This window comes from Aquarana catesbeiana, linkage group LG09, assembly GCF_042186555.1.
Source record: "Aquarana catesbeiana isolate 2022-GZ linkage group LG09, ASM4218655v1, whole genome shotgun sequence".
Taxonomy (NCBI): Eukaryota; Metazoa; Chordata; class Amphibia; order Anura; family Ranidae; genus Aquarana; species Aquarana catesbeiana.
Genome location: NC_133332.1, coordinates 311,432,404 through 311,444,449, shown reverse-complemented (window position 1 = coordinate 311,444,449; position 12,046 = coordinate 311,432,404). Strand labels below are relative to the sequence as shown.

The following is a 12,046-nucleotide window of genomic DNA, read 5'->3' as shown; positions in this document are numbered from 1 at the left end:
ACCTTAGATTGCAAGCTCCTCGAAGGCAGGGACTAATGCTCCCTGCAGCGTTCCCGGCAAAAATTTACAGAAGCTGCTAAAGTTGTCAGAGGGAGCAATAAAAAAAAATAGTTTCTTACTACAGGAACAAAAAAATATATATATAAATAATGCAGAGACATGATCTAGAGGAGGGATCTAGGGTATATTTGGCTAATGCTGTCCCATGCGCTTTAATGGTGTCATCAATGCCATGTTCTGCCTCAATAAGGCTCTATGTGGTAGCAGCTTCAGTGGCAACTGCAGGCATCACCCCCCCCGCAACTGGGGTCAGTTTTCTTGTAAAAGCAATCCTAGCACCTAACTAGCCACTGGACTACTTTTACAAGCAGCTGGAGGGGACGTCTCCCGGCCCTCGGAGGCCAAAAATGGTCATCGGTGACCAAAAACAGCACTCTTTGGGCCCTTGAAGGCCAAAAATGCACTCCTGACCCTTGGAGGCCAACAAAGTCCTCGAGTGACCAAAAACAGCATTCCCAGCCCTTGGAGGCCAAAAATGTTCCTCGGTGACCAAAAACAGCACTCCAGACCCTTGGAGGCCAAAAAAGGTCCTTGTGGCTAAAAACTGCACTTTTGGCCCTTGGAGGCCAAAAATCACTCCTGGCCCTTGGAGGCCAAAAAAAAGGTCCTCGGTGACCAAAAACAGCACTCCCAACCCTTGAATACCAAAAATGGTCCTTCCGCGGTTTGCTCAGGCTCTCCTGTCCCACCAGGATCGGCTCTCCACTATGGTAACCTGGAAGGGCTGACCTGACATCACTTCTGGTTTACCTGGACATCAATGCGCCATTTAAAAAAAAAAAATTTTTAAGTATTTAAAAATGCCAACCTTGGTGTTTTGAATGCTTTTAAGGGCAGAGGAGGGATTTGGGATCTTATAGACCCCCAGATCCCTCCATAAAGAGTACCGCTCACATGCCCATTGCTGTCAACAGGGATGTCTACGTTCCATGTGGCAATAAAAGTGATAAAAATAAATAAAATAATAATAATTAAAAAAAAAAAAAAAAAAGCCGATTTGCTTGTTTATTGTCTAATTTTTATGTACATTGGTGGCGTTTTGTTTTTAATTTTCTTTAGATTTTTGGATAGAAAAAAAAAAAAAATTCTTTAGATAAAAAATTCAATAAACATATCCTTAAAAAAAAAAAAAAAAAAAAAAAAAAAAATGGAATATCCCCATTCGCATTTGCCTAGGGCAGCATGGTGTCTAAACCTGCCCTGACACCAAATATAGTTGGGGGCGGTGTTGTGCGCCCCCCCCCCCCCCCTTGGGGTTGATTTACTAAGACAGGAGAGTGCAAAATCTGGTAGAGCTGTGCATGGCAGCCAATCAGAGTCTAACGTCGGCTTGTTCAAAAACCTGGAAAAAAAAAAAAAAAAGACGGCAGGGGTCAAAGCATACCATACCATTATTATAATTATAAAATAGGCAATGTGACTTTAAAGATTTTGTATATTTACCTAAAATAGAACCGAATTGTGGTATGTTATATTTTGTGATACGCATGCAATTGATTTACGTCTGTTTGTTTGTATAAAAAAAAAAAAAAAAAAAACTATAGGATATTAAAAAAAAACAAAAAAAAAAAACAAAAACTTGGAAGACGATTGGATTTTGTGCACCAGATTTTGCACTCTCCAGTTTTAGTAAATCGCCCCCCCCCCCCCCCCCCCCCCCCATGTGTCATTACATTCCCGGAAGAACATCACTTACTTGGAGAGGTTCTGATATTCAGGTTTTTGTTGAAGTCTTCTTTCAGGTTGTCGAGGACGGTTTTCATGTCGTGCTCCACATCTTTCAGATTGATAATGTCTTCAACCAAAGCCGCGTTGATGTTTACTCTTGCCGGAGCGTGTTTTTGGCTTTTGCCTATATGCAAAAAATAAATAAATAAAATAAAATGAAAATAGTAAAAAAAAAAAAAAAAAAAAAAAAAAAAGCAGTTTTTATTACACCGGCTCTCCTACGTACCTTCCTGCCAAGGTGACAACCGAAATAAAACTGGAGTCAAAACATTTTTTTTACACAACTAGAGCTTGCTTTTGGTGGCATTTAATCGCTTTTGGGTTTTTTTTTTTTTTTTTTTTTTTTTATGTTTAGCAAAAAATTTACAGAATTTTTTTTGTTACTATTATAAAAATTTGCAAATAAATAATCTTTCTTCACAAATCTAAGCCAAACTGTATTCTGCGCCATTATTTTGGTGAAAATAACCCAAATCCGTGTATAATATTTAGTCTGTAGGAAAGTTAACTGGTTATTGTGCAGTCATGCAAAGCTGTTTCCAAATTAAAAACTAAAATTTATATATATTTTTTTTACACTTTCTTTTTGTGGTATTTGACCACCACTGTGGTTTTTTTTTTTTTTTAATAAATTAAATAATAAAATGAAATAAAAGCGAAAATTTTGAAAAAAAAAAAAAACCCCATAGCGATGGTCAGAGACTGCAGACATGATACAGGAGATGGTCAGAGACTGCAGACAAAATACAAAGGATGGTCAGAGACTGCAGACATGATACAGGAGATGGTCAGAGACTGCAGACATGATACAGGAGATGGTCAGAGACTGCAGACAGGATACAAGAGATGGTCAGAGACTGCAGGCATGATACGAGATGGTCAGAGACTGCAGACATGATACAGGAGATGGTCAGAGACTGCAGACATGATACAGGAGATGGTCAGAGACTGCAGACATGATACAGGAGATGGTCAGAGACTGCAGCCATGATACAGTAGACGGTCAGAGACTGCAGCCATGATACAGTAGACGGTCAGAGACTGCAGACATGATACAAGAGATGGTCAGAGACTGCAGACATGATACAGGAGATGGTCAGAGACTGCAGACATGATACAAGAGATGGTCAGAGACTGCAGACATGATACAGGAGATGGTCAGAGACTGCAGACATGATACAGGAGATGGTCAGAGACTGCAGACATGATACAGGAGATGGTCAGAGACTGCAGACATGATACAGGAGATGGTCAGAGACTGCAGACATGGTACAGGAGATGGTCAGAGACTGCAGACATGATAAAGGAGATGGTCAGAGACTGCAGACATGATACAAGAGATGGTCAGAGACTGCAGACATGATAAGGGAGATCAATGCAGCCTCACCAGTGTCCATCAAATGCAGCTTCACCAGTGCCTGTGCCCATTGGATGCAGCAGCCTGCCTGTACCTGGATCATAGCGGCGATCTCCGTGTGTCACGGAGCTGGATTTGAATTGCCCGGGCCGCAGTAACGATGTCCCGCCTCCTACGGCCCGGACAATTCAGCTCCCTGACACAGGGAGATCGCCGCCCTGCAATGAGAGGTGGAGGGAGGAGGAGGAGGACAGGACCCGGACCAGGATGACACTCCGCAATGGGCTGCACCCAGCGGCGCGGCCACCGCTACTGCGCGATTGTCGGCACACAATTTTTGGGAGGTTTTTTTTTTTCGGCCACCGAAATTTCAGCGCATCATCAAAATATTATACATATATATATTATGTTTGGGGGTTCTAAGCAATTTTGTAGCAAAAAAAAAAAAAAAAGACTGATTGTTACATGTAAACAAAAAGTGAAAAGCGACTTACCTTTGCTGCTTTTGGCAGCCAGCTGTCTACTCAGACAGGCCCCGGGAAGCTGCTGCTGCTGGCGGACCAGGAGTGCCGCGTTCCATGAGTACGCCGCTGCCGTGGATCTCAGCTGCTGCAGCACCGGCCTGAACCTTCCCAAACCCATCAGTGCCATGGCAGGATCTCAGCTGTAATGATTAAAGTGAAGAAAAAAAAAAAAATAAAGTCAGCACAACCCAGAGGATCGGATTTTTTTTTTTATAGATTAAACCACGCGAAGACCGCGCCTTTTTTCTGGCAATTTTTCTTTACAAGTTTAAATTAGTATTTTTTGTGGCTAGAAAATTTACTTAGAGCCAAACATTATATATTATTTTTTACGCAGAGACCCTGGGGAATAAAATGGTGACCGTTGCAGTTTTTTTTATATGCTGCATGCTTTTAGGTAAAACCGAAAAAAACTACACTTTATAATAATAATAATAATAATAATAATTGTTTAAAAAAAAAAAAAAAAAAACACAATATTTCCATGGTTGCATGGTATTTGCACAATGGTTTTACAAACCGAAAATAAAATACACTTTATAATAATAATAATAATAAAAAAACACAATAAAAAAAAAACACAATATTTACATGGTTGCAAAGTATTTGCACAACAGTTTTGCAACCCCCCAAAAAAATACAATTTATAATAATAATTAAAAAAAGACAGGAAGTGGCTGAAGGAGGCTGCAGGAGATCAGCAACACTGACACACACATACATATATATATACCTATACAGTTGTGCTCATAAGTTTACATACCCTGGCAGAATTTCTGATTTCTTGGCCATTTTTCAGAGAATATGATAACACAACAACATTTCTTTCACTCATGGTTAGTGTTTGGCTGAAGCCATTTATTATCAATCAACTGTGTTTACTCTTTTTATATCATAATGACAACAGAAACTACCCAAATGACCCGGATCAAAAGTTTACATACCCCAGTTCTTAATACCGTGTTTTGCCCCCTTTAACATCAATGACAGCTTGAAGTCTTTTGTGGTATTTGTGGATGAGGCTCTTTATCTTCTCAGATGGTAAAGCTGCCCATTCCTCTTGGCAAAAAGTCCTCCAGTTCCTGTAAATTCTTGGGCTGTCTTGCATGAACGGCACGTTTTGAGATCTCCCCGGAGTGGCTCAATGATATTGAGGTCAGGAGACTGAGATGACCACTCCAGAACCTTCACTTTATTCTGCTGTAGCCAATGACAGGTGGACTTGGCCCTGTGTTTTGGATCATTGTCATGTTGGAATGTCCAAGTACGTCCCATGCACAGCTTCCTGGCTGATGAATGCAAATTTTCCTCCAGTATTTTTTGATAACATTCTGCATTCATCTTGTCATCAATATTGACCAAATTTCCTGTGCCTTTTGTAGCTCACACTTCCCCAAAACATCAGCGACCCACCTCCGTGTTTCACAGTAGGGATGGTGTACCTTTCATCATAGTCCTTGTTGACTCCTCCAAATGTAGTGTTTATTGTTGTGGCCAAAAAACTCCAATTTTGGTCTCATCAATCCAAATGACTTTGTGGCAGAAGGTTTGAGGCTCGTCTCTGTGCTGTTTGGTGTATTGTAAGCTGAATACTTTGTGGCATTTGAGTAGTAATGGTTTTCTTCTGGCGACTCGACCATGCAGCCCATCTTTCTTCAAGTGCCTCCTTATTGTGCATCTTGAAAACAGCCACACCACATGTTTTCAGAGAGTCCTGTATTTCACCTGAAGTTATTTGTGGGTTTTTCTTTGCATCCTGAACAATTTTCCTGGCAGTTGTGGCTGAAATTTTAGTTGGTCTACCTGACCGTGGTTTGGTTTCAACAGAACCCCTCATTTTCCACTTCTTGATTAGAGTTTGAACTCTGCTGGTTGGCATTCTCAATTCCTTGGATATCTTTTTATATCCCTTTCCTGTTTTATACAGTTCAACTACCTTTTCCTGCAGATCCTTTGACGATTTTTTTGCTATCCCCATGACTCAGAATCCAGAAACGTCAGTGCAGCACTGGATGAAAGATGCAAGGGTCTGTCAAGAGTCCAGAAACTCATTGACCTTTCATACATACACACTAATTACAAGCAAACAGATCACAGGTGAGGATGGTTACCTTTAATAGCCATTGAAACCCCTTTGTGTCAACTTGTGTGCATGTTATCAGGCCAAAAATCACCGGGGTATGTAAACTTTTGATCTGTGTTATCATTCATATTCTCTGAAAAATGGCCAAGAAATCATACATTCTGCCAGGGTATGTAAACTTATGAGCACAACTGTGTGTATATATATATATATATATATATATACACTGTATATACACATACTTCAGTGTTGCTGATGTCCTCCAGCCTCTTTCAGCCACTTCATTATACTTTTTTTTTTTTTTTTAAATACATAAAATATATACATATATAAAATTGTATTAAAAAAAAAAGTATATTGAAGTTGCTGGAGGAGATCAGCAACACACACATATATATATATATCTATATTTCAGTGCTGCTGACCTCCTGCAGCCTCTTCACTATATATAAACATCTATATATCAGTATTCTGGGCTCACCTGACCTCTACAATGTTATAGACATGGAAATATACAGAAATCATCCTATAAAGATCCCCCCAGTGCCCCTCCACCAGTCTCTGACCCCCTCCATGCTCTCACCTCTTCTCCAGGACTCTGGCAGCCTCGTGTGACATCATCAGCCGGCGCGGTGAGGGGGGGGGAGAGAGAGAGAGGACGTCGCGCTGTGATGACGTCGCCGGCTCGGCTGGGAAGATGATCGGCTGAGCGGAGGCCTCTCCGGTAAACAAAGCGGTGTGTTGTTGGGGGAGGGGTGTGTGGATTATAAAGGGGAATGTCCGGAGTCTAGGGGGGTTGTTGGAGGACTACAAGTCCCAGCAGGCCCTTGTGTTGTCCCTGCCTGGTGTCCAGTGACTCCTCATCTCTGTTATCATCTGATGTTGTGTGATGGAGGATATGGGGGGGGGAGTTCTTAAAGGGGCGCTGACATTGATCGTCCTTCTGATCTGGGGTCCCTGATTGTCCTTGTATCAAATCTGGGGCCCCCGGAAGTCTCCCCGTATGGTCTGGGGCCCCCGGAAGTCTCTCCGTATGGTCTGGGGTCCCCGGAAGTCTCTCTGTATGGTCTGGGGCCCCCGGAAGTCTCCCCGTATGGTCTGGGGTCCCCGGAGGTCTCCCCCGTATGGTCTGGGGTCCCCGGAAGTCTCTCCGTATGGACTGGGGTCCCCGGAAGTCTCCCCGTATGGTCTGGGGTCCCCGGAAGTCTCTCCGTATGGACTGGGGCCCCCGGAAGTCTCCCCGTATGGTCTGGGGTCCCCGGAGGTCTCCCCCGTATGGTCTGGGGTCCCCGGAAGTCTCTCCGTATGGACTGGGGTCCCCGGAAGTCTCCCCGTATGGTCTGGGGTCCCCGGAAGTCTCCCCATATGGTCTGGGGTCCCCAGAAGTCTCCCCCGTATGGTCTGGGGTCCCCAGAAGTCTCCCCCGTATGGTCTGGGGTCCCCGGAAGTCTCCCCCGTATGGTCTGGGGTCCCCGGAAGTCTCCCCCGTATGGTCTGGGGTCCCCGGAAGTCTCCCCCGTATGGTCTGGGGTCCCCGGAAGTCTCCCCGTATGGTCTGGGGTCCCCGGTAGTCTCCCCGTATGGTCTGGGATCCCCGGTAGTCTCCCCGTATGGTCTGGGATCCCCGGAGGTCTCCCCGTATGGTCTGGGATCCCCGGAGGTCTCCCCGTATGGTCTGGGGTCCCTGGAAGTCTCTCTGTATGGTCTGGGGTCCCTGGAAGTCTCTCTGTATGGTCTGGGGTCCCTGGAAGTTTCTCTGTATGGTCTGGGGTCCCCGGAAGAGCGCTTTGTGGGGGGGGGAGAGAGAGAGGACGTCGCGCTGTGATGACGTCGCCGGCTCGGCTGGGAAGATGATCGGCTGAGCGGAGGCCTCTCCGGTAAACAAAGCGTTGTGTTGTTGGGGGAGGGGGGTGTGTGGATTATAAAGGGGAATGTCCGGAGTCTAGGGGGGTTGTTGGAGGACTACAAGTCCCAGCAGGCCCTTGTGTTGTCCCTGCCTGGTGTCCAGTGACTCCTCATCTCTGTTATCATCTGATGTTGTGTGATGGAGGATATGGGGGGGGTTCTTAAAGGGGCGCTGACATTGATCGTCCTTCTGATCTGGGGTCCCTGATTGTCCTTGTATCAAATCTGGGGCCCCCGGAAGTCTCCCCGTATGGTCTGGGGCCCCCGGTAGTCTCCCCGTGTGGTCTGGGGTCCCCGGAGGTCTCCCCCGTATGGTCTGGGGTCCCCGGTAGTCTCCCCGTATGGTCTGGGGTCCCCGGAGGTCTCCCCCGTATGGTCTGGGGTCCCCGGTAGTCTCCCCGTATGGTCTGGGGTCCCCGGAAGTCTCCCCGTATGGTCTGGGGTCCCCGGAAGTCTCTCTGTATGGTCTGGGGTCCCCGGTAGTCTCCCCGTATGGTCTGGGGTCCCCGGAAGTCTCCCTGTATGGTCTGGGGTCCCCGGAAGTCTCCCCATATGGTCTGGGGTCCCCGGAAGTCTCCCCGTATGGTCTGGGGTCCCCGGTAGTCTCCCCGTATGGTCTGGGGTCCCCGGTAGTCTCCCCGTATGGTCTGGGGTCCCCGGAAGTCTCCCCGTATGGTCTGGGGTCCCCGGAAGTCTCCCCGTATGGTCTGGGGTCCCCGGAAGTCTCCCCGTATGATCTGGGGTCCCTGGAGGTCTCCCCGTATGGTCTGGGGTCCCCGGAAGTCCCCCTGTATGGTCTGGGGTCCCCGGCAGTCTCCCCGTATGGTCTGGGGTCCCCGGAAGTCTCCCCGTATGATCTGGGGTCCCTGGAGGTCTCCCCGTATGGTCTGGGGTCCCCGGTAGTCTCCCCGTATGGTCTGGGGTCTCCGGTAGTCTCCCCGTATGGTCTGGGGTCCCTGGAGGTCTCCCCGTATGATCTGGGGTCCCTGGAGGTCTCCCCGTATGGTCTGGGGTCCCCGGAAGTCCCCCTGTATGGTCTGGGGTCCCCGGGAGTCTCTCCGTATGGTCTGGGGTCCCCAGAAATCTCCCCGTATAGTCTGGGGTACCCGGAAATCTCCCCGTATGGTCTGGGGTCCCTGGAAGTCCCCCTGTATGGTCTGGGGTCCCCGGCAGTCTCCCCGTATGGTCTGGGGTCCCCGGAAGTCTCCCCGTATGATCTGGGGTCCCTGGAGGTCTCCCCGTATGGTCTGGGGTCCCCGGTAGTCTCCCCGTATGGTCTGGGGTCCCCGGTAGTCTCCCCGTATGGTCTGGGGTCCCCGGAAGTCTCCCCGTATGATCTGGGGTCCCTGGAGGTCTCCCCGTATGGTCTGGGGTCCCCGGAAGTCCCCCTGTATGGTCTGGGGTCCCCGGGAGTCTCTCCGTATGGTCTGGGGTCCCCAGAAATCTCCCCGTATAGTCTGGGGTACCCGGAAATCTCCCCGTATGGTCTGGGGTCCCTGGAAGTCTCTCCGTATGGTCTTGGGTCCCCGGAGGTCTCCCCGTATGGTCTGGGGTCCCCGGAGGTCTCCCCGTATGGTCTGGGGTCCCCGGAAGTCTCTCCGTATGGTCTTGGGTCCCCGGAGGTCTCCCCGTATGGTCTGGGGTCCCCGGAGGTCTCCCCGTATGGTCTGGGGTCCCCGGAAGTCTCTCCGTATGGTCTTGGGTCCCCGGAGGTCTCCCCGTATGGTCTGGGGTCCCCGGAAGTCTCTCCGTATGGTCTTGGGTCCCCGGAGGTCTCCCCGTATGGTCTGGGGTCCCCGGAGGTCTCCCCGTATGGTCTGGGGTCCCCGGAGGTCTCCCCGTATGGTCTGGGGTCCCTGGAAGTCTCCCCGTATGGTCTGGGGTCCCTGGAAGTTTCTCTGTATGGTCTGGGGTCCCCGGAAGAGCGCTTTGTGTCCCGCCGGGCATTTCTTGGCCGCGATTCGCAGTCCTCGTCTCCCAGAGATGGCGGTAAAATTCCAGGAGGGGGAGGGGCTGTGATGGAGAACAGAGTTTTCGGATGACAGATTTCATGTAATCGGATTTTGAATATCAATTTCCAGCAGAACAGAACTGGACTCACCTTGTGTGCTCCGCTCACACAATCCGCGCTAACCGTCTCTGACCAATCACAGCCCTCCGCCACTAATCCCCCGTCCCGGAGCGCTCGCCATCATCACCGGACAGATCCTCATCTACACTGTGCAGGGAACATTCCACCAAACAACAAAAAGTTTAAAGAGGACCCGTCATCAGACGTGAGCGCGCTCAGTGATGGCAATGGAAGAAGAGCTGCGTCAGATTGTTCACACAACTTTATTGACACTGGACATTGCATGCGACATCCCCTCCAACGCGTTTCAACCTCCTGGGCTCTCTGAGACTCCAGAGGCTGGATGAGCGTGGAGCCGCAACACATCTAATGCTCAATCATGTGCCCGGTTTTCACTTCTTCTTCAGATTTTTTATTTGTTTCAAAGGGCCGCAGTAAAACCCCAGCTTACTACCCCCCCCCACCTCTGCTGATCCCCCCACTGAGTAGTAACCCCCAGCTCTGCTGATCCCCCCCACTGAGTAGTAACCCCCAGCTCTGCTGATCCCCCCCCTGAAAAGTAACCCCCAGCTCTGCTGATCCCCCCACTGAATAGTAACCCCCAGCTCTGCTGATCCCCCACTGAATAGTAACCCCCAGCTCTGCTGCACCCCTATTCAATAATAACCCCCCAGCTCTGCTGATCCTCTGCTTTTCTAAGCCTCCTCTCTCTCTTGTCTCCACTTACCTCCTGCTATATTTCTCCCACACTGTGTATCACATGTGACATCTTCCAGTTTCTCCAGCTCCAGTCCCCCAGCTCTGCTGATTCCCCGCTGAGTAGTAACCCCCCAGCTCTGCTGATTCCCCGCTGAGTAGTAACCCCCAGCTCTGCTGATTCCCCGCTGAGTAGTAACCCCCCAGCTCTGCTGATTCCCCGCTGAGTAGTAACCCCCAGCTCTGCTGATTCCCCGCTGAGTAGTAACCCCCCAGCTCTGCTGATTCCCCGCTGAGTAGTAACCCCCAGCTCTGCTGATTCCCCGCTGAGTAGTAACCCCCAGCTCTGCTGATCCCCCGCTGAGTAGTAACCCCCAGCTCTGCTGGTTCCCCGCTGAGTAGTAACCCCCCAGCTCTGCTGATTCCCCGCTGAGTAGTAACCCCCCAGCTCTGCTGATTCACCGCTGAGTAGTAACCCCCAGCTCTGCTGGTTCCCCGCTGAGTAGTAACCCCCCAGCTCTGCTGATTCACCGCTGAGTAGTAACCCCCCAGCTCTGCTGATTCACCGCTGAGTAGTAACCCCCCAGCTCTGCTGATTCCCCGCTGAGTAGTAACCCCCAGCTCTGCTGATTCACCGCTGAGTAGTAACCCCCAGCTCTGCTGGTTCCTTGCTCAGTAGTAACCCCCAGCTCTGTTGATTCTTTGCTTTTCTGATCCTTCTCTCCCTCTGGTACCCGCTCACCTCCTGCTATATTTCTCCCACGCTGTGCATCACGTGTGACATCTTCTAGATTCTCCTGCTCGAGTCCCGCAGCTCTGCTGATCCCCCGCTCAGTAGTATCCCCCAGCTCTGCTGATCCTTTGCTTTTCTGATCCTCCTCTCTCTCTCTGGTCCCCGCTCACCTCCTGCTATATTTCTTCCATGCTGTGCGTCATAGGTGACATCTAGCTTCTCCGGGTCCAGTCCCGCAGCTCTGTGGTAACCCCCAGCTCTGCTGATCCCCCCCCCCCCCCCGGCTGAGTGGCACCAGTTATGCTTTAAAATAAAGTTGTCGTTGCTGTTGTAGATAACATAATGTGAGGATAGACATTTGATGGAGTAAAAAGATGACAATCTATATTTCTGTTATTTTAGTACTTTTAGGAAGAATCGATGGAGGAAGACTTAAAGAGGTTGCCGCTGGAGAACGCTTCGATCCTGTCTGAGGGCTCCCTGCAGGATGGACATCGGTTGTGGATAGGAAACTTGGACCCTAAAATCACAGAGTAAGAGATTCTTTGTATACATAACGCACAAACCAAATCTGGGCTCTTGCAGCCCTTAGTATATTAGGGCCGAGGACCCCAACCCCCAGGCTACAGGACCGGTACCAGTTTGTGGCCTGTTAGTAACACGGGCCACACAGCGGGGGGGGGGGAGCGGCGACTGTGGTCTGTATTCTCTCCCGGGTCTCCCACCCCACTGACGGTGTCATCCTATCAGCAGGGGAGGGGAGGAGCTGCAGATCTAGACAGAGAGCGGAAAGGGGGATAGTGAGAGTAAGAGAAGAAAGTGGGGACCATGACTGCAAAAGGGCACTGTGCTATAAAGGTGGGGGCACTGTGATATAAAGGTAGGGGCA

General features: G+C 49.3%; 2 protein-coding genes across 4 annotated transcripts in view; one reads left to right on the top strand and one right to left on the bottom strand.

Moving 5' to 3' along the window:
- MRRF (mitochondrial ribosome recycling factor) overlaps nt 1–6,444 on the bottom strand; it is a gene marked incomplete in the record, with an annotated part of 13,701 nt that extends 7,257 nt beyond the window's left edge. The window contains 3 exon segments of the mRNA XM_073600668.1: nt 1,757–1,912; nt 3,640–3,809; nt 6,336–6,444. Coding sequence (XP_073456769.1) covers nt 1,757–1,912; nt 3,640–3,796 — 313 coding nt within the window.
- The window catches only part of RBM18 (RNA binding motif protein 18), a 29,316-nt gene continuing 23,659 nt past the window's right edge, over nt 6,390–12,046 (top strand). The window contains exons 1-2 of one of the 3 annotated variants that reach the window (XM_073600670.1): nt 6,390–6,476; nt 11,560–11,690. In XM_073600670.1, the coding sequence (XP_073456771.1) occupies nt 11,578–11,690 (113 nt within the window). In that variant the 5' untranslated portion in view covers nt 6,390–6,476; nt 11,560–11,577. Of the gene's footprint in view, nt 6,489–7,534; nt 7,630–11,559; nt 11,691–12,046 lie in introns of those variants that run through there. The other 2 variants (XM_073600671.1, XM_073600669.1) reach the window with 2 other exon arrangements.